At 39.5% G+C, this 25,771-nt stretch overlaps 1 protein-coding gene and 2 non-coding genes across 3 annotated transcripts; all 3 read right to left on the reverse strand.

Moving 5' to 3' along the window:
* Positions 1-21,837: 21,837 nt before the first annotated feature.
* On the reverse strand, positions 21,838-25,064 carry rpl13a (ribosomal protein L13a). Its single transcript, XM_085391402.1, has 7 exons — positions 24,979-25,064; positions 24,197-24,269; positions 23,143-23,208; positions 22,823-22,924; positions 22,532-22,617; positions 22,275-22,334; positions 21,838-22,091 (listed from the first exon to the last, which is right to left on the reverse strand). The coding sequence occupies exons 1-7, from the start codon at positions 24,997-24,999 to the stop codon at positions 21,882-21,884; spliced, it is 618 nt and encodes a 205-aa protein (XP_085247528.1). The 5' UTR covers positions 25,000-25,064; the 3' UTR covers positions 21,838-21,881.
* Positions 23,025-23,100, reverse strand: LOC146646959 (small nucleolar RNA Z195/SNORD33/SNORD32 family). Its single transcript, XR_014908975.1, has one exon. It is a non-coding gene; the product is annotated as a small nucleolar RNA Z195/SNORD33/SNORD32 family (small nucleolar RNA).
* On the reverse strand, positions 23,283-23,365 carry LOC146646960 (small nucleolar RNA Z195/SNORD33/SNORD32 family). The gene has a single exon (XR_014908974.1). It is a non-coding gene; the product is annotated as a small nucleolar RNA Z195/SNORD33/SNORD32 family (small nucleolar RNA).
* Positions 25,065-25,771: the final 707 nt, after the last annotated feature.

The raw sequence follows: 25,771 nt of genomic DNA on the forward strand, positions 1-25,771 counted from the left end.
AGACAAGCCTCTGTGCAGGAGGGTAAATGTAAAAGTAAAGTGATTCACAGTGGGGGTTCGTGTATCCCAGGCACGCTCCATTGCACAGTACAAGCCATCCTGTACATCATTTTTCATGGAAAGTTGTCATGAATCGCTGTGCGGCAGGCAGGAGTTGGACCCAAAATGCAGGACTCACAGACTCGGGGAGGTGAACTCAAAACACAGCTTTATTTGCTGGTAGAACAAACATACAAAACTAGACTAAACTGGGAAACCATAAACTAAGAACTCACAGGGAGACACAGGGAGATCCACACACAGCATGAGGGACGACGTGACACTGACTCAGAGAAACACAGGGTTTAAATACACTGGGAAGTAACGAGGGGAATGAGACACAGGAGGGCACAGATGGGAGAAATCAGGACTGACGAGACAAGCAAAGCAGGATGCATTCACATGAGACACGGACCATCAAAGTAAAACAGGAAGTATCACACAGAGACGCGAACTTGACACAGTGGAGACAGCAACTAAGAAATACAGAGACATAAACCATAAGGCAGAGGTCTAAGAACCAAAATACACAGGGAAATACTCAGCTGGGAACACAAGAGACTAGACTAGAGAGAGTAACAAAAAACCAACCATGAGAACATAATGCACAATGCAGAGTGACAGAAAACAAGAAACTCAAACATGCAAAGACACAATTACACAGAACAGAGGGGACACAGAGAGACATGAAGGGCAAGGGATCAAAACTAGAAGCCATAGAATAAATCACACACAAGTACAATAATACAAAAATCACAAAGAACTAAAAACGCTGGGTCAGGAGACCCAGGACTGTGACAAAAGTAATCAGGAAAATGACGATATGGTTACAGCTCATGCATTTCTTGGTGTCTCAGTTACCGGGACATTTATGTTTAGTCGTTAACTTTTGACTGTACTTCTTTAGTAGCAACCAAAACCACATTTCCACTAGATAAACAAAATTATATTTTCTGTCCAATATGTGTGATACTGCATGGAGTTATCAGTCTTGGTGCATATTTGTGTGCTTTTTCTTCTCCACGGTATTTGCAGTAGAGATATTATTGTGAGCAAACTATAACTTACTAAAAGTAATAAGACACATGCTGCACTAAAGCCTTGGGCCACTCCTCATTTCTTTATATTTTCTGAGGAAAATGGGAAATAGGTGGAGCAATTTATCAAAAAATGTGGAACTATAAAATGAAAATGTATAAGGCAATAACATAGACTGTGCATTTATAACCAGCTTGAAAATCAATATTTGGTATGACCACATTTATTCTTCAGAAAACTCTGAACTTTCTTGTAACTTCCTTAAACAATCTTCAGGAATAGTTCTTCAGGCATCATAAAGGACATTCAGAGCTCTTCTCTGGATGTTGGATGCCTTTTTTCTGTCCTCTGTTAAAATGATCTCACACTGCTTTAGTCATGTTAAGGTCCAGGCTCTGGGGAGGCCAGTCAATGACTGATAGTGTTCTACTGCGCATTTTTCTATGGAAATGTGTTTGGGATCATTCTGGAAAATTAAACTGCTGCATTCAAATGCTTTCCAGATGGTATTGCATGGTGGCTCAAAATCTGACTGCACATTCCAGAAATTTTGACAGGATCCCTTAAACCAGCAGTCCCCAACCCCAGGCCACGGACTGGTACTGGTCCGTGAGTCGTTTGGTACCGGCCCGCAAGAGTTGAGGCTCTGGTGGGGAATTTATGATTTTCACTGTTTTTATCGTTAACTCGGTTTCCCTGGGTCTTTTCCCGTGTTGTAGTTGTGTGACTTATTTTGAAAGAAATATTTACACGTTACCATAGTGACCACAGAGCATTAAGGGGCAGAGAGGAGGATGTTACTCTCAGTGTTGTTGGCACATTTCAGGAGGACGCTGCTAATAAGGTTACACAGTAACACAGTGAATTTGCATTTATTATTATATTTACAAAATACCACAGTTTTTGTCTTGGTCGTATCATTTTATTTTGGTGTATTTATCCGTGACACCTTAAAGGCCGGTCAGTGGAAATATTGTTGGACATTAAACCGGTGTGTGGTGCAAAAGAGGTTGGGGACCGTTGCCTTAAACCACTTGTTGAATTGCAGCCCCAAACCATGACAGAGCCGCTGCCATGTTTTACAGATGGCTGTAAACACTCACTGTTGTCTCTTCTGGCCTCTTCTCTACATACATACTTTTTTTTCCTGTTTCTTAAAAATATGGCTTTCAGAGAGCTTTTTATGCCCATTACACCTTCAGACTTTCAGCCTACACAAACACAGCCGTGTATTTGCAAATTTAATTTGTCAGCAAATTGATTTTTGAACATTGACATGTTATAGCCTCCATTTGTGATTTGTATGTTACCCATGCACACAAGCAGCTTCTGTGAAATAGGCTCCTTTAGACACAGCACCTTACCAAGCTGATGTGATGTGTGTTTTTTTCTCAAGGTCACCCACATCTAAGTACTCTATTACTCTAGCTAATAAAAGTAGTAACCCTGGTTCTTCTCCATTTTGCGCTGTGCTGCAATTGTACTGTCACCTAGTTTCAGGAAATTACCCTTCAAAGTAAATCTAGTTTCACTTAATTCACCTCGTTGCCTTAGTTTGATTAACATTTAATGCGGTCAAATTGTGCTGTTTTTTTGTTTGCTTTAGGCCTTGCTTTGACCTGCGGTGCTCTCTGAATCATGGCAAGCTTTGTCTTTTTCTAGGTCATCCTGTGTGTGTGTGTGTGTGTGTGTGTGTGTGTGTGTGTGTGTGTGTGTGTGTGTGTGTGTGTGTGTGTGTGTGTGTGTGTGTGTGTGTGTGTGTGTGTGTTTTAAATCAAAGCTTTCTTCTTGTTAACACCTGCTCTATTTTCTGTACTCGGACATCTTATTAGCATTGATGCAGATGACACTCAAAGTTTCGCTTGCATGTGTAATTACTCATTAAGAACTACACTGACAGTGATTTATAGTATTTTAGTACAAGTGGGTTCTTCTTTCCAAGTCACATAAGAAAGTAGAACAAGGGGGGAAAGGAAGATGCTGAAAGAAGGAGAAAAAGACTGACAGAAAAAGGAGACCAGTGTTAATGAGATTGTCTGGGACAGGAAAGCAATTTGAGATGTTTGCCTTGCAGACTGCGATCAGCTGTCATGATTAATGGTCTGAATTTGTTTTTTCTGCCACTTCATTGCGCTGATCACCTCTTCTTTCTTTCTACATTTCAAATAAATAAGAGTCATTGCTGTAGCACTGATACACATTTGATGCACACAACCAATACAGAGACTGCAGGAGAACCGTAACATAAAAGCAACCAGAGAAAATTCAGAAACACTGTACAACCCTCCTGTACTTGATTTTCAAAAAAACCTATTTTCATTGCTGTGTACTTTCATTTCACATTTGACATCAAAACTACTTAGTTGGGGCTAGGAACAGATTGTGATTTGGATTAAAATACACCCCTTCACACCGTTTACAGCGATGTGCAGACTTACGGGTCAGTTAAAATGTGACACCAACTTGAAACTGGGGCACCAAAAGACCCCTTGAGCGTATCTCAGAAACCAACTACATGAAGACAAGTTCATATTTCTCATTTTATACTATTTGTAAACCTTTTATAAACCACATCTTTTTCTTAAATTGCATGTTTTCATACTTAAACTTGCTATTTTGAGTAGAAAGTGCATCCACACTTACAAGCATGGCTACCTGAAGTGCTCTATGAGGACAGTGGTGGATTTTTTTTCCTTATCTTGGTGCATAGCAAAAAGTGTTTGAATGAATGTTTCATTCTAAAGAGCTCACTTTTAAAGTTTGAACTGGAACAGGATGCCACCGTTGCAACAAGTCAGTTTGGGAAATTTCTTCCCTCCTAGATATTCCAAAAACAACTGTAACCACAGCAGCTCTTCATCTATGTTAAACTCTCATCTATGGAAGCAGCTGTGTGGTAAGAGTCACACCAAGATACAGAAACTAGCATGAAATCTCAGTGAAACATTGCAAACACAATTTCAGGTAAGTTCATAACACACCATGTTCAATTTAAGGCAGCATTTCTGTGGTACAATTCACATACTACCAAAAGAAAGTGCATGGCGTGAGCAGAACTGTGTGTTACGGGAAAGTGTACTAAAGGCCTGCATGTCTTCTGTCTTCCATATGGTGGTTTGTTAGAAACTATTATATGCACGTCCAGAACGTTAAACCAGCGGTCTCCAATCTTTTTTGCGCCACAGACCGGTTTATGCCCGACAATATTTTCACGGACCGGCCTTTAAGGTGTCGCGGATAAATACAACAAAGTAAAACTAGTACCGGTACCGAAAAAAAAGAAGATTTATTCATAACACGTGTGAAAAGACCAAGGAAAACTGAGTTAACGATAAAAACGATAACAAAATAACGCTAAAAACCGATAAAAACCCTGAAAACCATACATTTCACACCTGAGCCTCTACTCTCGCGGCCCGGTTCCAAACGACTCACGGACCGGTACCGGTCCGAGGCCCGGGGGTTGGGGACCGCTGCGTTAAACTACTTTACTAGTTAAAAGTACTAAAGATGTATTATTCTCGTAAAAATAAACCCATCTATATACTACATCTATTTACTGCACTGCAGTGCAGCAAAGCCAGTCACAGTAACGCTGCATCAGTTTTCTCCGTCTCTTCCCTCACTACGGCTCCCAGTTGTCGTTTTTGTCAGACCGAAGAAAAGACCTTTGTTGTTTTTCTCATCATGAGGGATTTTTACTCTTTTAATCTGACAGTGGATTACAGCTGTAAATGGAGCTCGCCTACACAGACTGTCAAGAAAAAGCAGAGACACACAGAGAGCAGCTACAGTCAAGCGCCAAGCTGGATGCATGTTATATTTTAGGATTCGTTCAAAAGCAAATGATAAAAAGGTCAGCGGAAGTCCACATTAATATGTCTATTGAAGGTTGATCTTTCTATTGCAGTTTAAAAACAAATAAGTAAAAAGTAACTCCATCTTTTTTTCGATGCAGTATTTCACTTAGTGAGCAGGGTGTTGAGTCTAGACGACCCGCTGTACATGAACAGTCAGTGATTTTCAGAGGGCAGGCAGAAAGAGAGAGAAAGAAGCAGAGTGTGACAGAAAACAATAAAGGAAACGTGATTACCGGCACCTATCATTGGCTTGTTTGTCAAGACAAACAACATTCATGGCCCTTCCAACATTCTTCACCTCAACACTGATGATGAAAGCCAGAGCCCTGCTGTCTCCCTTTACCTCTTTTCTTGATACTCATATGCACACACACACAATATCATCTAAAATATATCTTCTTTTTCTCACTTCTTCTTCTGATACTACTTCTTTCACCAGTACATTTGATCTCTCAAGGGCCTTTGACACGCAACTGTGGAAGAAGCGAGAGAGGAAACTACCTGAAGTTCAGTTCCAGGTTACAGTAAAAGCAAAGAAGGTGAGTCATTCCTCGTGTCTTGCCTCCAGGTTTCACCCTGACTCTGCAAAGAGGGAAGTTTGAGGAAGAGATTTGTTCATACCATGGCTTCTGCTGATGGGTTATTCATGGGAATCTTATTCAAGTTGAGCTGTTGACTTGCAAGCAAGTCATATTGCTGAACTCCCAATTCTGTGTCAACCTCTCAGAGCAAATGATGGTGCAAGTCAGCAGTTTCTTTCCTGAGCAGAGCTCCCAATTGAGAAGAACGCAAATCAAAAAGTTAGTTTTTATACAGCGATAACTGGTAACTTCTTTACCACAAAGTCAGGAAGCTTTTCCGCCATTATCATTCAATTTCCTTCAGTGTCCAGTGTTGTGTGGTCAATTTACAGAAAGGAAACTAGAGACGATGAACAAAAAACACAGATTTTAATCCGCTCAGTAAAACAGATCTACACATGCTTTTTTTTTTTTAATAATATTAAAATATATCATTAATGATTAAAAAATAATAATTTTTACAAATCACAGTTGAAATAAAAGGATTGAGCAATGTGTAACTTGGTTAACTGTCCATATCTATAAGGCAATAAAAAAATAATTTTAAAAAATAGGTGCTGTATGAGCAAAGCAGCTAGGTTAATTTAGTACATTCATCCAAAAGTGACTTCTCAGAAAACTTTCCTGTTTTATTAAACAGAAACGTTGAAGTTAGCAGAAATTGCTTCCTCTCCTTTGTCGAGACTTTAATACAAACATGCAAAAGGAGCAATAAGAAAACTTGTCTCTTAAGATGACAAATCACAGTGGATTCTTTTACTTGCTAATGTCAGCTCTGTTTCCACAAACACATAGATTTTTACTGATTTTCCGTCAGTCTCAATCAATCAATCTCCCATCAAAGACCAGAGTTTTATCTACAACATGCAACAGGACATGGACATTAAATAGAAAGTTGCACATTCCAAAGGATTCAGATGCAAGCAGAGTTATTCCTGGTTCCAGAGACAACAGGCAACCTTCGTTCCAAGATGGCAGTAATTTAAAGGACAGTGCAAACAGGCAATGAGAAGCATATAATACATAACTCATATGGGGAGAGCGATCACTTTTGCTTTGGTTTTTAATCAATGTCTATTTTTATATTTCTCTGGACAAACATTGCTTCCCTGCTGGCTCTGACAGAACACCACTGTGTAACCACCTCGCAGAGCGACACTCCTATAAATTAATGTGATGGCAGTTTAGTGTGTTGTCACATCTGTCGTCAAGCCGTCTTATGACTCTACTGTAAAAGTCGAAATGGTGCTCTGAAATCAGTCTGTAGAAAAAGAAAAAAAAACACCAAAGATCCTCAATAGATAAGCCTCCTTCTCCATGCTGACCATCACTTCTATTGACCTCAACAGAAAAAAAAAACCTCAATACCACCATGTTGGGGGACTGAAAAAGTAATTTTATTATTCTACTAAAAAGTTCAGTTCAGATTTCTAATTATATATTAAGATATTAATATTTGGGGGTCCCTCTATTGATTAATTATTGCCATGCAAAATCTTACAATGTGTGATGTTAAAAACAGTGTGGTGCAAGTTTACTCGTCAGAGGATCCAGGTCAAAGTTGAAATTCTTAGTTTACAGTTTAATATTTTAAACAAAGTTCACTGTCCTAAAGATGAACCAGCTTATGTTCATTTCTTCAGTTTGGTTGTATATTTGTTATGGCCTGATCTGAGCTGTTACTGACAGACTTACTGGTTGTTATTTTTGCAACATGGGTCATTGGTATCAGTCTGTGGCAGACAATAACTGGTGTTGAAGAGCATGTGGAAGTTTGTTTGCCTCATGAGTGTCCCATCTGAGATACTTTGTTCAGCTGACACTGTATTAACATTAGCTCGCTGTTGTTGTTGTTTTTTCTTTTCTTTATTCTTTTTCTAGGCTGCAAACACCAACTTTTTCTTTGTTTATGACCTCAGGCGCCATTGCCCTACAGGGACCTTCATGCTGGCATACTGTTCCTGCCTTTGTGCTTGTTAGAGCTTATACCAAAGTCCCGAAGGAAATTCACGTAGAAGACTGGCAGCACAGAAGGAGAAGCCTACTCCTCTAATGACATAATGCATGAGAAAAGATGGACTGAAAAATGTACAACTGGTGTGTCTATCTACAACAGTGGGGAGGAAAATACAATGAAAGAAGGATGTGAGCAAATATTTATTCCCATTACTTGTAACAAATATGTCTAATTTTTGTGGTCATATCCTGTGTCACTTTTTTCAGAAAAAGACTTGCATTTTGTTCGATTCTCACAATGTCTGCTGACACAGTGGCTGAGATTTAAAACAAAGGAGGCACTGAGAAGAGAGTCAGCCTTGAATGGATAGGAGACTGTGGAAATGTTGCCTATTAGACAGGTACCAAGTCACACATTGACATACATTTGATTACATGTTGCCACACTGAAGATCTGCACTCTCTCTCTTCATTCCTTCCCGTCACCCACAATCTGTGTTTAAATACACCAGCCTCTCCATCCTCTTGTGGTAATTGGATCCAGTGCAGGGCAGAACAGATGAGGCGGTCACACAGATGGCTTCTCACAGGCTTAATCATGCATTTCAGATTCCTCCTAACTGGCAATTGGAAGTTATATACTATTGGACACCGCGCATCAAGGAAAGGGGGTTTAGCCAGAGTCAGCCAGATGGCCTCTGAACCCTGCTCCAACCCAGATGGAGTGAGGAAAACGTTTACTGTGACAAAGACCCCTAAATGTTTCAAACATTTGGCTTTTCAGATGCCAAAGATTTAACAGCATTGAGGCACAATGATCAAGGATTAGTGGTGGGTTGTAATGACGTAGATTTAGCCAAGTTTGAATCTGTGGTACAAGTGTGGTGTCTTAATGGAGCATTCCCACGACTGAGACAAAACTTCTTTTCGATCCAATTCTTGTAATTAACAGAGTGTGACCATCAAATATATCAAAGATGGATGGATCGATAGATGGATGGATGGATGGACTTGAAATGCTGGCTTGTATGGTGATCTTGCCTAGCAACTGAAGACTCTTGAGCTATTTGTCTTTTTCTTATATCTGAATGCTCTACATCTAGGTGATTATGTCCACTCAAAGAAGCGTTACCGGCATCTTTCTCCTAACGCACCACTGAGCAAACATATTGTACTTTGAGTTTACACCTCCCGGGGCAGTGAATTGTGCCGTTTCTCTCCCCCCTCTGCTTTCCTCTGTTTTTGTCTCCACAAGTTCTTGTTGCTTTGAGTGAAAACTCCTGAGAAATGAAGGGAGATGGGGACCAGAAGAGAACGGTTTCTTAGAAAGAAGTGATTTATTCCCTTGACTTTCCACCGGAACGTCATGAATAAATTCAGTTAGGTAAGCATCTATACATGGCTTTCCGATTGTTTGGTCTTTTCCTTGGGGAGAAAAGATGGGAGGGGTGCTACGGTTCACAATGTGTGGATATTTTACTCTTGCAGCATCTCAGAGAGACAACTCAGCTCATATTTTACAGAATCTCTGCCCTACAAGGCAAAGTCTATACAGTTTCCATAATGCCCGTGTCATAATTCCAAATCTATTCAACATTTATCAGATAAAAGGGTAAAAATTCACTCTCAAAAAAGGTCCAAGGATCTGAGTAGCATTGTATCGAGACTTAAAATCTTCCCAAAATTAATCTTCCCAAAGTTGAATTTCTAACCAGACAAGAAGATGTCAACTGTATATAACACTACCTACCAGTGTATGAATGTGAGAATGAATGAATAGTGGTATTGTAAAGCGCTTTGGGTGCCTTGAAAAGCGCTATATAAATCCAATCCATTATTATTAATCCATTATTACCTTCTTCCATGGTAAATGAAGAACTTGTGCTTTTCGTTGTACAGTGGAGGTTATATGTGGTTATAATAATAGAGGAAATTATCTACTTTACAACATTTGATGTAAAAGCAATTTTAAAACAGCCCACCAAGACCTCAGGTTGGCTCATGATGTCCAGCAACAATAAATTAAATTAAGCACTGCCACTCAAGTTCTTGCCAAAAGACTCCCTTCTCCCTTTTCACAGTACTGTGTTTTTGTCCGTTAGTATGTGTGCTGTTTTTACTCAATCCAGCTCTCTGCTCTGGGCATACAGTAAAAAAGAAAGTGCACATTTAACAGACAAATACATGAGGTAAAACGTCAATAAATAGGATGTTAATTAGCCTGACTAATTTATTTTATAGGGGTGGGTTTAATAGTTTTCAGTAATCTTATTTAGAAAAGCCTTTAGTCTCCAGAAGCATCTTTTTTCAGAGTAGCCTGTAGGAGGAGCGCTGTTCCTATCCCCGTTATTTAATATACTGCCTTGGGAGCAGAACAGTCGCTGTGTTGTTCTTAACTGAAGTTATACTCTCCCATTCCCAGAGGTGCAACACACACTCTTTTAACTGTAAGGTTTTTCATGTCAGGACGCAATACAAAAATCTCCTGATCCTTAACGTTATCTAAAATCATTTAAGTACAACCTCAGGTGAAGGAAAACAGATTACACGCCTCATTATTTATTTAGCAACAGCCAAAATTAAGAATCAGTCCTGTGAAAAACCAAGTACACCCCACGATTCAGTAGTTTGTATCACCACCTTTAACAGCAATATGAATTAATCATTTTGTCTCTCGTGTCATTGAGGAGGAATTTTGGACTACAAAGTGAAAATCTTGTAAAATCGGGAAAAAGGCAAATATTGTCGGGCAGTTTAAATAGGGACAGGAAACAAGTTAACCTTCTCACTCAGATAGTACTATTTACCTCCAAATAAGCATTTTACCACTCTTTGTTTTTCTGGATTTGCTGTCAGTCTTTCCTACAAATGTGTGCCTACAATTCTTCACTAGAAAAACAGCACTGAGGAGTTTTAATGATCCTTGAAGCCAGCAGAACAGCTCAGCGAGCCGCATGAAAGGATGAACAAGAAAGGAAAAGTATTATTGGAATTTAGAGAAGCCATGTTATGTCTGTATATGAGAGGTATAAAAGTTACCATAAAATTTCATCATGAACTTGCAGTGTTTAGATTTTGAATTAATGAAGCCCTCCACACTGGATTAGAGCGCTGTGGATGCCCCGCGGTGCAGCATCCCTGAAGGCAGTTCAGGGTTCAGTGTCTTGCTTCAGAGCATTTTATCTGTGATGGTGTTTTATTATAGATGCAATACCACCAACTGAGCAGAGATTTCAGAGAAGTAACTGAGCAGTTTTTATTAGCGTTGTCAAAAAATATTAATATATATATAAATGAGCATTAAAAACTTCAGGCGAGGGCGTTCCTATTCTACTGTATAGCACATAGCAAAGACACCCACTGTTTTAACAGAAAGACAAGGACGAGCCCCTCTGCTGGTTCTATGAGACCTACAGGCAAAGAGATGCTTTGAACATGACATGCTGATGTTTAGCAAGTATTATCTTTATCATGTCCAGCATCTTTATTTTGGCATGTTAACATATCAACACAGTAATTATAATTCATCCTGCAGAAGACATGAAGGTGGGGACCAGATTTCGTGGCTGCCATGCTTAAAATTGTCACGCGAGAGCACAAATGTCAAACTCATGGTGACACTGAGACACATGAAAATCCATTTTACGACTTGAGTGTTGATTATAAGTTGCGACATGTTGCTTTTTTATAGTCAGTCACTCTTGATGTCTGGGCATGTAAAATCTTTTACACATGCTTTGTCTTCTTAGCTCCTTACTTTAGCAGAAAGGCTACAGGAATTCCAGTCATTCTTTTTAAGATTTTATTAACGTTTATTACTGTATATTTAAAGGTTGAATACTCAGTGAAACTCCTGTGTATATAACTTTTTCATTAGTAATATTTTAATAGCATTAATAAAGCCATTTTACAACCTATAAAAACTAATAAATGATGCCTTATTTGAAAATGCTCCTACTGTTACTGTTCTGGATTATCTAACTCTGCTTACATTTTTAGAAAAACATGCACATAGTTGGACAAAGACTGTCTGGTGGATATTCAGAAACTGTGGGTATTAGCAAAAGTGTCTTTCTTTAAAGGACAGCCCACAGTGCTCTCTCTGTTAGCCTGCCGGCAGTATGGATACAAGGCCAGCATTTCATTTAATGTTGATTGATTAATGTCTCTGTAGTGAGAACATGGAAAAAGCTGAGGGTCCCATGTGACTCCATTGCAATATAGGAATAGAGACGGCGCTTGTTCCCTTGTACAACCATCTATGATTGTCAAGGAGTGGCTTAAATATGACTGGAGATGTCTCCATACACAGTGTTACAGGAGAAAAAATCAATACTAAATGTTTAACTCAGTGAGTTTCATTACTGCTTATCATGAGCAACTCCTGATTCTGGGAGCCTTTCTTCCCTCTTCCCTTGATGTTCTTATAGAAATCATTTTCCTTTTTGTTTGTAATGGAGGAAAAATATCCTGGAAAACCTGCTTTTAAACTATTTTCTCCAGCTCACAGGTGGATATGTGGGTGAGCGCAGCGCTTTGGTCTGAGTACACGGATACACTGCTGTTCTTTAACGTCCCAGTTTGAAGGCCTCATTAGAGATGTTCATCACTGTGTGGGGCTTCTGTATGCAAACATCTTTCTTCCTAACTCCCTGTGTGTGTCTTCTGAGATTCTCCACCAGTAAAACAGTGAGAAAACCCGGTTTGTCTGCAGGCTTGAAGTCAGCTAAACTTTTCTCATTAAACTGCAAAAGCGCTGCCAAACTCTTTCCGTTTTATTCAGTTTGTTAATGAAAAACTTTAAAGTTATGTCGAACAGGCAGTTAGGGCTTTTTCAGCTTCTCTAATGGTGCATGTATGAAGCAGAGAAAGACAAAGCCAAGTGGCTCCTGTGACTCGATGCAATTCCTCAGCTCTCACCTGATCTAAGAGTAATATTTACATTTATTTTGTTGGCATGGAATGTGTAAGCTTTTGTTTCTTTATTGAGGTAAGGTTTGTTAGGTGCACCTGTTCGACTGCCCATTAAGATGAATATCTAACAAGCTACCGACATGGGGGCAACGTGATGCTTTTAGGCAGGTGGACATGATCAAGACAACCTGGTGACGTTCAAACTGAGCATGAGAATGGGGAAGAATGGTGTTATAGGAGACTTTGAAAGCAGCACGATTGTTGGTGCCATTCAGACTGCCTTCAATATCTCACCTGTCTCCAACCAAGGATGTGTAGTAGCTCAAATCAGGGGCCATTCCTGTCATCTCAGAGCAGGACACTGAGGCTACAGTTCACACAGGATCACCAAAATTGGACAACGGAAGACTGGAAAAACATTGTATGGTCTGGTAAGTCTCAATTTCAGCTGGATTAAATTTAACAAGACATAAATTGTCAATTAAAGTCAGAGCACATTAGCTTGGATAATATATTTTACACACTTGGGATGTTATGCAAATTACATGGGAAATATGGTGTCTTTTAACTCCAGCTTTTAAAGGTGACCTCGCTATTAAAAGTCCACATCTCACTGATTTGACACACAAACTGGCTGTGTAGATAACAGACGGCTGACAGGTATGACCACCATCATGTTTAAGCATTCTCTGTTTCATTTCCCTACCATACATTGTATTTGTATTCGTGCATGTCCAAATCCAAATCTGAAAAAGTTGGGATGATGTGATCATCATTTTGTGAGCTTAATATTTTATGTGTTGTCAGTGTCCTATTGTGAATAAAATATGGGTTTTATGGGATTTGCAAATCAATATATTCTGTTTTATTTGCATTTCTCAGTGCATCAATTACCTTCAGAATCAGTGAAAAATTTGCAATAGTTGATTAAAAAGCAAATTTGTGTTTGAAATTTCCCATAAATCTTTGCTGAAAGCACATGGAAAGTCACTTGAAATTAGTTTTTTCACTTTTATCACTTTCCTCTGTCTATATGAATGATGATCTGTACAGAGGTTGCTCTGTGTTGCTCTTTATTACAGGTCATTTTGTGCAAGCGAAATCAAAAATAATTTTGAATTTCACAGCTCACAGTGCAGGATTCCAATTGATTCCTTTGGAGAAGGAATTTGCCCTGGATGAGCTCCATCGGTGAAGGTGGTTCGTGTGTGCGTGTGCACCTTGAAGGTGCATGGGTATATCGTGAGCTTTACTGGCTTACATGCTGTGCTGCTGGGAGGTCTTGGTGAGCACCAGGATAAACACATACCTGCATACTCATTCAAATGCCAGTTTGAAATTCCTACTCCTGCTGACAAAGAATGGAAAGGCAAAAGTAAAGCTTTCCAGATGCCTCTGGCAAAAACATTAACTATATGTGAAATGCATTTGTTTCACATACTGTAGCTCCGGGGTGACTGCCTTCTCATCTGAGAATCACCTATTCATGGCGATGCTTTACGGCATACGCTTAGATATTTATTTGAGGAAATCCACTGAAAGAATACACTCTTTTAACTTTAATGGTAGCCATATTTCCTCTGTGTTTGCAATTATGTGAAAATCACAATCAATACACCGAAATTGCCTGTCAGCTCTGATAACCCTGCACAGTTACAGGTCTTTACCCCTATCTGCAAAGCCAAGTTACATAATCAGCGGAGCTGCAGAGCAACTCCTAAGCTCAACAAAATCAGTGATGCTAAACGATGAGGGAAGAATGCCAACCCCATTTAGGTTCTTTTATGTTTTTGGCTTGGCAAAGATATTCCTTGTACCTTTTCTCATTTTAACTACCCAGAGTTGGAGCTTTGCTGCTGACCATTTGTGCCTCTCTGTTCAGGGATCTGTCAGTATGTGGGAGTAAAATGGAGGTTGGCCTTTTTGCACTGTGGCCTGAGATCATGTTGGCTGAAACCTTGGGTCACTACAAAGTTCGTGTGAGCAGGCATTCTCTTCGTTCTTCCCTCTAAAGCTGCTATAATTTTAAGTTCAAAGAAATAAAAGTGAAACAAAAATAAAGCACTTTCAGCTTCACAGTGTCACTAATACAGTAATATAGTTATATCAAACCAAGTGAAATTTAGATAGATAGATAGATAGATAGATAGCGACCGTGGCTCAGGGGGTTGGGAAGCGTATCTGTAACCGGAAGGTTGCCAGTTCGATCCCCGGGCTCTCTGTCCTGGTTGTTGTGTCCTTGGGCAAGACACTTTACCCTACTGCCTACTGGTGTTGGCCAGAGGGGCCGATGGCGCGATATGGCAGCCTCGCTTCTGTCAGTCTGCCCCAGGGCAACTGTGGCTACAACTGTAGCTGCCTCCACCAGTGTGTGAATGAATAGTGGCATTGTAAAGCGCTTTGGGTGCCTTGAAAAGCGCTATATAAATCCAATCCATTATTATTATAGATAGATAGACTTATTTCATAATTTTCACTTTTTTATGAGATTTCTGACATCATGCTTTTGATATTTGATATTAGGCTCCAATCTTAGGACTGATCAGTTTTGGGGGTTTTTTGTTTTTTCGTAGTTTTTTCTGTCATAACTTCTTTTGCTTTTAGTCCCGTAGACTAATATATGATTAAAACATTTGCTGATGCTGCCTGCAGCGTCCAAAGCCACCCAACCCCAGCGGTGGATACTTTTTACTCTAGTCCATCTACCATTTCCCTTGCAGCCAGAACAGCATAGTTAATTCACATGTGGCATTCGATTTAGCATGTTATTGATCAGTTTTTCCAACACAAATTCAATACTGTAGAATCTGGGTTTAGCAATAAAAGAGGAACTGATTTAGTTTGTTGCACCGCCTCACACACTATGTAATTAGGGATTTGTTTTCTTTCTGCTTTCCCATGAGACACTGGTGCATGTGCGTTTACAAAAAAGAACAAGTACTGGGTCGACCATCTGCAACCACTGAAGGGTTTTATTTTGCTTAAGAACACTGAGCAAAGTGTGCATACATGTTTGCTGCCACAGTGGATGAAACAAGTCTTCCAAAATACAGCCTTATCACGTCGTGAAACAAGGTAAGCAAGTGCTTCCCATTTTTTAAACAGTCCACATCAGAAGACAGGTAGCACTTGACTTTTGTTCAGGATACTGAAGTCCAAACTTGGGATCATAGTTTAGGTGAAGTTACACACTAGATGTTAAAAAGGTTCACTCTCATTACCATGACAACTCTCTGTTGTCATGGTAATGCCATCAACCTTTAAAGCATAACTTTAGGCCCTAATGACCTATGGGGGAGGACAGTCTCATCAGTCAGGAGTGCTTCATACAGTGAAATAAAGGTTTCTGTGATTAGTCGTTTTCTCATCATGGATTTCAATTTCTGAATCCAACTTGTGACTGCAAACCCAGTAGCAATCTCTGATCACTGCCGTCTCTGAATTTTACAGCTGCTCTTGTCTGCCAATGGATATAATGACTAACTGAATGAACAGAGTTGCCCCTCTGTCACTATAAATCCATTCAATTACACTCAGAGGTCAGTGAATAAAAATAAGGCACTGACATGGCCTACTGCACCTCATGTTTATATCAACGTATTGCTGCTGCACACCTTGAGCATGCATCATCTTGCAAGGGATTTTTTTGAAAGGTGTTTATGACCTTTATGTGGGTTCAGAGCATGTGGTTATGTATATTGCAGTCATAAACACGCTCTATCATTATATGCACTTTTTCTGTAAAATGTATATGCATGCATATATACTGTATGCATACTGACTAAAAACACAGGCTAAAAGCAGAAGCTGTTGAGATAGGATAAAATAATAAAAACATTTTATGAAATGGGAAATATGTTTTTGTAACAATAATAAGAAGAAGAAGTAGTACCAGATAATCATTTTTTTCAGTGTATTGCTGCACAAATAGAAGGATCTCAGCTTCCTTATAGAAATATTTCTATATACAGTCTCTGTGCTGGTCTTCCAGTTCAGCCTGTTGTCAGTGTGGATGCCCAAGTACTTATACTCATCCACCACATCAACATCCTGTCCCAGGATAGGCCATGTAGCTGTCCTTTTCTCTCTGAAGTCTCTCTGTGATGTTATTCACATTCAGAAGCAGATCACTGTCGATCGAGGACGCTGAAGATATCTACCTATTCGGAACCATGATAACAGGGTTCTCGCTGATCTCTGATTTCATTGCAATGTTGACCCTGTGCTAACTTGCATATGACAAATAAAACTGAAAACTGAAACTGAAGCTGATCGGAGCTGGCTTGACCCTGGCTTATCGGAGAATTAAGAAAGCGGAACCGGCTGTTCAAACACCCCCAAGGCTGCCCGCTGGGATTCCCATTCCCATTCCATGCAAGGCCACCTGGGTTGGCTGGAAGACTGTTTACTTAGCCTGGCAGGGCGAAGGACACTGTCTCAGCTGAACTATGGACACGCACACACATACATATACTGATACTGATAAGCACTCACCGACGCACCTCCAACGCTTACCTCCCCTCTGATGTGGACATCGAGTCAGCTGGAGGCGCAGTCGAAGATTGCAGCGGTCCCAGATCAGATGTACACACTGGAACACTTTCCCATGCTGCTTGTCTGTGTTTATTGTGCTACGGTGTGTTGATATCTGTGCATTCCTGTATTATCCTTTTGTGTAACACATTTCAATGTTTTTTTCCTCGCTACCTAGCCTGACCTGTCTCCCCAATGTGATGTTTGTGTATTGTATGTACGGCCGGCAAGGTCTGTCATCTCGGTTTTGGCAAAAGACCTGCAACTGACAAATAAAGGCTATCTCATCTCATCTCAGACCACTCCACAAAATCATCCCCTAGTGCTCTGTACTCCTCCTGCCCATCACTAAGCTGTCCAGCCACTGCAAAATCATCAGAGTATTTCTGTAGGTGGTATGACCCGCAGTTGTACTGAAAGTCTGAGGTGTACAACATGAACAGGAAGAAAGACAGTACAGGCCCCTGTGGACCGCCTGCACTTCACCAAATCAGACAAAGCACCACCCAGTCTCACATACTGCATGCAGCCTGTCTGTCAGGTAATCAGTAATCCATGAGATGATGGACGTGTTTGCTGACATTTCTGGTAGCTTCTCTCTCAGTATCAGCAGCTGAAACATGTTAAATACAGTAAAAAATCTGAGAATCTGATCCTCACCATGCAGCTGTTACAGTTTAAATGGGTGTAAGCTATCTGCATAAGAGATAATTGTCCTCTCTTGAATATATTGGTAAATGGAAATTCTTTTATGATCAAATCCCAATTAGTAATTAATGAACATAAATAATTTTTAAAAACTCAGCCATCATCTCTCATTCCAGAAATCCAGTAAATTTCAAGTAAATGAGACAAAGCAGAGGGAGACATTAAATACAGAACCAACCCATCCTAACCACTGCAGGTTATTTTAATGGGGAAATTATTTTTTTATTATTATATCATCATTCATATAATCAGAAGTAAAGGTGTATATAAATATATTTTTTTAAAGCCTGAAGGCACGAAAGGAAGGCTGATGATTTATCTGTATTATTTGTGAAGAGTTGTGTTTTAATGTGTTGCTAATCAAGAGTAAATGCAAAAATAATACATGTGAGTGTCGTATTTTCCCCACGGCGCAGTGAACTGTGGAGAAAATCCTTGGACTTTTTTTCTGTGGGGAACAGTAGAAGTAGTTATTGAATGCATTTATGCTGTAAATATGGTTTATAGATTTTGAAGAGAACAGTTCTAGTAAAATAGCATGTGTGAAATGTGTGAAAGCTTTTGATTTTTGAATGCTTGCACTCTCAGCGAGGCCCGTGTTTTTCACCATCTCACCAAACAACATCTCCATCTTTTCCTTTTGCTCTTTATCTTTTTCTTAAAGTAACTACTAAGAAGTTGTCCAAGGGTGACCTCAACAGAGACGGCAAAACCTTTCACCGGATGGTTCAAAGAGGACATCTTCCCTCTGGAGCACTTCTGTGTGGATCCACATACAAAAAAAATGGGAAGTTTTCATCAGGAATAAAGTAGATATGTTATTCAAACTGTGACCCAGACGTGCTCCTCTTAGCTAATCTGATTTAAAGCTATTTTGGTTGAAAAAGGATTCAGCAGTATAAGCTTGAGACTGACTCTGTAGAAATAACACATTACTAAAACATCAAATAGAAGCTTAAACTAATCATCTCACGCTGGCATGTGGGAAAAGGTCTTTTATCGCTCTCATTACTCACACACTGTGTGAGTTTAATGAACACCGTAGGCAAACGTTACCAATATACGGTGACCGTGTTGTGATTTCTCAGGTGTGTTGCTCCAATAAGACCGGTCAAATAAGTTAGTGCTCACGTTCTTTATGAAGTCAAACTAAAGCTTAAATAAGGTTTTGTTTCAAAACCAGAAACATGTTATTCTGAAAACGTGAGGAGAGTTTAAATTTAAGCTGAACTTTGTATGTTTTCCTTATAGTAGCTTCACAGTTGAAGCACCTTCTTTTGGGATGAGGGTAGGGCATTGTCTATAAATGTTGGAACCCATAATAGGCTTGGCTTGCAGGAGCAGTTTCAGACAATCATGGTCTCTTCAATCTGTTTCAGATGGTGTGATTAGAGAGTGATCTGCTGCTGGCAGCATCACAAAATATCTCATTTTTGGAGCCGTCACAGTAATTTCTCCATCTGTTGGTGGAGACATAACGTCCCTCCTTAACGCAGGTAGACAGGCAGCAGATTGGCCTCCTGCCTGATCCTCAGTGGGCGAGCTTTTATAGAAGGCATGTGTGCTTTTAGTATGTGGATATCTATAAGTAGACAGGATAGGCCAACATAGAAAGGATGGTGTTATCAGCTTTTCCTTCATGGACTATATACTTTAATCAGGGGGTTAAGCAGTATTTTCAGCACAGTCACAATCATGTAAAATCAGGAAATACTATAAGACTCGAATGCATTGCCAAAACATGCACAACTAATCATTTTAACATACTACGAAGTACTTGAATAAAAACCCAAGGCAGGTGCATGCAGAGGTTTTTTGCTAAAGGATATTCTTGGGAATCTAACCAGAGGAAGTAAGACGGGAGCTACATGGTACTGTCCTGCTTTAGTATAACAGATTTGTCACCACACATGTTCCGTTGTGCTATAATAAGATTAAAGTGCAAAGAGCACAGACAGAAAAAGAGAAGAGGTGACCTGAGAATCTGGGTTATTAACTTAAAAAGAAGTCAAAGAAAACTCCCACAATGCACTGTGAGTTTAAAGCAGCTAGGGCGACGTAGAAAAACAGGCAACCATACACCATCAAAAAAGCAACTTAAGTTCACCAACATATACCAAGTCACCACAACAGAATGTCACAACACCATATTTTATTAAAAATAACAATATTATTGATATTTTTATGATATCGAGAGAAAACCAGAGAAAGAATCAAATTGGTGAAATTGCCATTGAACTTTTTATAACTTTTTTATGTGTTTTCTCTATTTTTAGGCAAATGAATTGAATTCTAGATGTGTGTTATCATAGCTGTACAAAGCTGTACAAAGAATTGAGTCTTTGTACAATCTTTGAATTGAGTCAGATCACTTCACGGATAAACACAGCAACGTTAGAAAAGGGCTTACAAGATCTAACATCTACCATTACTGTAAGGGTGTAAAACCACTAGCTAATACAGCAATCTAATAGTTAAGCAGCAAAAGACCCACAGGGCATGATGCTACCACCATGCTTGACAGTTGGTACAGTGTTAGGTTTGAAAGTCTTACCTTTACACATCTAAAGATACCCTTTCTTAGTTGGCATCGTCTCAGTCTGTGGTAATGTAAAACTTGCTTCACTTTGGATACTGACACTGCTCTTCCAGCAGTTTCATTTATGGAGCCTTGAGCCTTGTTCCTGGGTTATTCCTGAACATCCTAACCAGTTTTCCCTCATGTGAATGTGACATATATCTATCTGTCTCGCTACATTACTGACTGACTGACTGACTGACTGACAGGCAGGCAGGCAGGCAGAGAGAGAGAGAGAGAGAGAGAATTAGTACACAATATCATAAAAACTGGGCAAATTCAAACACAGAGCAGATGATAGCCACACTCAGACAGCAGTTGAACATAAAATTATCATTAATAAATGATGATTGAGCTCCTGTAATGAGCCCAATATAAATCTGATGACTGAGCTACCCTGGAAGATGATTAATTGCCTTTATTTCTTATGAAAGATTGGTTCTCTTTTGTGTCTTATTGGGTTTAAAACTCCTTCAGATGAAACCATGTAAGGAAAAAAAAATCTCTAAATTTTCTCTTATTTCAAGCCTCAATAGTGGGAAAATGGGGGTTAATTTATAAATGTGGGTGAACCTGCAGCCAAATCCTTTGCTGATTTAAGTTATTATCAACAGTCAGCACAGAATGCTTAAATAATCTGAACATATGATTGCAGAATCCCACCATGCAAAAGATGGGGTTATTAAGTAATTCACTTAATCAGATGACTGAGAAAACAGGTCGACATGTGTCTTTCAACCATCTCTGAACAGGTGCTTTCATTTCACTGGGTTGCTTTTATATATTAAATCTTTAGAGGACAAGGGATTTTTAATGCTTTAAAACACTCACCTGGTTATTTTTAACCTCAGAGCTGGTCCTGTCTTAAGTAGAGCAGACAGCAGAAGCCAGCTATTCAAGGAGATTCAGTTGTTTCAGTTCAAATCTTCAGTGTAATTTTAAGCTGCACACGATAACCTGTAGCCTACTTTAAAAAATAACAATAAGTAAAACCAGTCTCAGTATGATTATGTCCTAAATAAAAATGATCCAGCGGTTTCTAGAGAATAATACTTTAACAATATTACAGTTATATGAACACTACTTGGAAGTGTCGCAGTTCAACACTGCCCTCTGCTGGTAGTTAAGCTTGGTTCCAATGAGAAGTTCCCACATGCATAAATTGTATTTTTTCTCAGTTTTTTTTAAATTTTATTTCTCTACAGCTGCACAAAATTGTTATACAACTCAAAAACTAGTGGGTCAGATGTCAAATTTCATTATGTTTTGATTTTACACATTATGCAAAATCATGTAAGAAAAATAAGCAACTCCAATGTGCTTTTCCTGGCTTAGATTACACATAGCTCTGCACCATAAACTTGTTTTTGAAGAACATCTACATTCGTGATGCTTCTTGACAAATTTATTTTTTAAAACCCTTTCAAAAGTCTGAGTGATACTTTTCATATTCCAAGTAAATATAACCATGAATACACAAATGCTACCTTCTTGTGATAGCTACTAATACAACTGCCTACACACAATTTTTAAAGAGAAGCTGCACTCACAGCAGTGTCTTCGTCTTAAACATATTCATGTTGTAGTAAATGCAGTTTACTTCAATGAGAAATAAAATAGTCATGACACATTTTATAAACATGTATTCATCTTTATTGGCCAGATGAGTTTAGCTCAGACAATAACTCCATATTGTTTCAGAACATCTGTGTATTTTGCAATCTTGGACTCGACGTTCTTTTCTGCCTGCTTGGTCAGATTGATCAGTGTCTTTTTCTTGGTGTAGCGGAGCTTAGACTTCTCCTTTCTCTTCTCCTCCAGAGTGGCTGTGATAGCCTGGTACTTCCAGCCAACCTCATGTGCCAGACGCCCAAGGAGGGCGAACTGAGGGAGAAATGAAAAACCATATGAAATCAACAGTTCACAAACTGAAGAGAACAATGTTACACAAACTAAATGGTTGTGCCTGCCAAACTCAAAATTTACAGCCGAATAATCGTAAATGGAGTAACCTTATTGTCACCCTTTATTTTCTTTCCTTAACAAAAAACAACCTTGTAGGCTCACCTTGCGAGAGGGCTTCAGACGCACAACTTTAAGAGCAGCTGGGACAACCATGCGCTTCCTCTGTAAATCAAATAAAGCAAAATCAGATAACGAAGACAACAGCACATCTGAACTGCTATAGGCAGCGTGTCTCAGACATCATTTCTTTTCATGGTTACTATTCAGACAAGGCAGTTAAGATGTATGGCATCACAGACAGCACAGTCAAAGCCACTTGTGGGGGCCGTAAAGATTAAGGAAAGACATTACCAGCATACCTTGTCATAGGGTGGGGGGATACCATCAAACACCTTCAGCCTCTCCAGAGCAGCCTGACCTCTCTTGGTTTTGTGAGGCAGCATACCTGTTTAAAGAGAGATTGTGCTTTAAAAAAATAAAACAACCTCAGTTTCCATCAACATATGCTAAACTGAAAAAAAGTCAGATGTCTGAAGTCTGCTTCATCAATAGATCATTAGCTTTGCTATAAACAGCTTTACTGTGCTAAGCAAGTATCATAGATGAATGCAAATACACCCCTTCATGTGCCGGTAGTGTCACTTCCTCACCTCTAACGGTCCTCCAGAAGATCTTGCTGGGAGCCCTGAAGTGGTACGGACCACGAGAGGGGTTGGTGTTCATCCTCTTGCGCAGGAAAGCCAGGTACTTCACTGCAAACAGGCACATGATCCAGAAGAGATATACATTAGCCACATTACACATACATCAAGATACATGCAAGGGGCAACCATTGCTTTATTAAGTAATGCTGATGCCTCAGATGGTAGTGCATGTAAGGTTTTCTCATGGTCTGTGAAACTCAAACTAGTAAAACATCACCGACAACAAGCATTTTAAAGGACTGAAAATAGGACATAACCCTACTTACGCTTGTTACGGTAGAAGTTGCCAGAGATGTTGATGCCTTCACATCTCACCACCACCACTTTGTGGCCTAAAAGACAAAATGCCAAAAGTTAATCCCAACAGTTAAAGAGAGTAGCAAACAGGTGCAGATACTGTTTGTTTCCTGTCTCAGATGGTAGTGCATGTGAGTTTTCTCATTGTCGTTAAACTCAACCAAGGCAGTTAATACAGTCATCATCGACAGAATGACACAACAGCAGCCAACTATGAACACATTGTTCATCAGTCTTACATGCTGCAAAACACACTGTGCGACATGGATCTGACACAAGTCTGGAAGTTAAAGGTAAAGTTTCATCGTAGCATTGGTCGGTCTTTGTAGCCATCTGTGTGTCTGCATGTTTTGTGTGATTGCATCTGGACCATGTGTAGAAAGAGCATACAATGCTCTCTGCAGGACTTTTGCACAAACAGTCATTTTTCACATACAAAATGCAAGTGTTTTTTTTAAAGACATTACCCACCTGAACTACACATGAGGACACAAATATCAAATTTTTTGGAATGGAAATCAAATACTCATCCTTCTAGTGCTCGAATAACCGTATAATTCCTAACTGATGCTATGTAACAAGAGCCAGTAACTAGAGAATTCCCAGAGCAAGTGGACATCATGAGTATTTTCAGAAACAATACTACTGACACTGTCCACAGTTCAGGTGTGTAAAACTATACTAGATTATGTGTTACAATCCAAACCACCTTATTTTGCACAGTTTACCTCCAACAGCACCCCACAATGGCTCAGCTATTTCAGGTTAGTTTGCACTGCATTCCTACTGAATGGTCAGCAGGTACAGCAGCAGTCTCATTATGAGATACTGCTACAAAATTTCTGACACTGTCAGGATATTGCTCCAAGGAGTCCATGCATGTAGTGTGATACAACAGCTAAATTCGAACCTCTTGACTAGGACAGTCCAAAAATCGCACAGTGTATACTTAACTTAAATTGTTTATTATCAAACATTTATATTGTTTATTACCAAAATTCCTATTAATCTCTGAAAACTTACCCAGAAGAACCTGTTTAGCCACAATGGCAGCAAGTCGGCCGAGCAGATGGCCCCTGCCATCAAGCAGCAGAACCTAAAATAAAAGGTGGGGGAAAAGGATATCAATGCTTTATCCTCACCGTGAAAAAACATCCTAGTAATTCCCCTATAATCTTGTATAGTAATGTTAATCAACTTGCATTTACTATCTACTTGACAATCGTCACATTATCAGCCTTGCACTAACATACAAGTTAAACGGTAATAAAACGCATTTAACCCCATCACTGTTTAATAAAGGGGTTTACTGTGAACTGAACTGTATTTCTGGCTCCACGTCACTGTGATAAATGGCACATGGGACACTATTGACTTGCCGGTTGAGACATAACGTTTGCTTAGCATCTAAACGAAACCGCGCTGACGATTAACCTTGTATTTTTTGAGTTGAAATGTCATGAAAGGTTCCCTACACAGAAGCAACGAAATACCACCCATTAAATTTAGTTAAGTTTGCCGGTACGTTTCCCATACGACCATATATCCAGTACACACGTTAAACCTAGCCTCGCAAGCTAACAGCGTTGACTCAGGGAAGCTGCCATGATGAAGGCACGCTCACTCGGCTATAGCGAGCTGCCTCAGACATTCCCTAAAAATAGGTCTCAGAAAAAACACTGAGCAAAACAACGACTACACAAAGCTGTCCCAAGTTATCGCCAGTCGCTTAACTGCAAAACACAAGGTTTTATTTTGCCTACAGAGCTGAAAAATGATATAATATCTCCAGAGCAGCTTCCCACCTTATTGAACCGGTCCGCCATGATGTGCGAAAAGAAAGACAAACGGGGTTGCTCGTGGTAAAAGGCAGGGGTGGGCGGAAGTGACGACAGCTTCCTTCGTTCTCGTGGCTCACAGGCTATGAAAAAATAGCGCCACTGTTGGGCGAATTAAGTTCAGTATTATAAATTACGGTATGTATACTATTATGTATTATATAATTATATATTAATTATATAGCAATCGCAGTTTTGCTTTGCTGCTCCAGGACCTGGACAACTTGTTGTAATTCTGCTCTCTACCAGAAAATGCTGAATGAGAATGTTCCATCATCAGTTTGTGCCCTGAAGCTCAAGCACACTTAGTTTAGGCAACAGGACAATGATCCAAAATGCACCAGTGTCCACTTCTAAAGGGGAAGGGAGAAAAAAATAAGTGGTAAAGTCCTTTCAAGCTTGAAAACTCAGTAGATGTACCTATGATATCAATTTGAATATCCTAGGTAGGCTAGGTAGGCAAAAAGCAAACAAAGAAAAAAGAAATCATAAAGGTGTTAAATACTTTTAAAGATCTTAATAGTATTAAATTTATATTACCCTACTTCAGATCAAGATGGCTTTAAGGAGCAGTTTGAAACACATATTGACCAGGTCACATATTTGTGGTGCCAGATAACTTTAATTATCTTTTTTTTTTTTACCATTTTTATATCTCACATTAAAGGTGTGCTGGTTGCAGCTTAGTCAATTTTATCACTTGATTTGCTGCCTATTGTTGCTCATTGAAAACAATGTTTCTCACAAGTTCACAAACTGT

The sequence above is a fragment of the Rhamphochromis longiceps genome, linkage group LG19 (genome assembly GCF_057381845.1).
Source record: "Rhamphochromis longiceps isolate RC_006_pf linkage group LG19, R_longiceps_female_GT1.1, whole genome shotgun sequence".
In the NCBI taxonomy this organism is placed as follows: Eukaryota; Metazoa; Chordata; class Actinopteri; order Cichliformes; family Cichlidae; genus Rhamphochromis; species Rhamphochromis longiceps.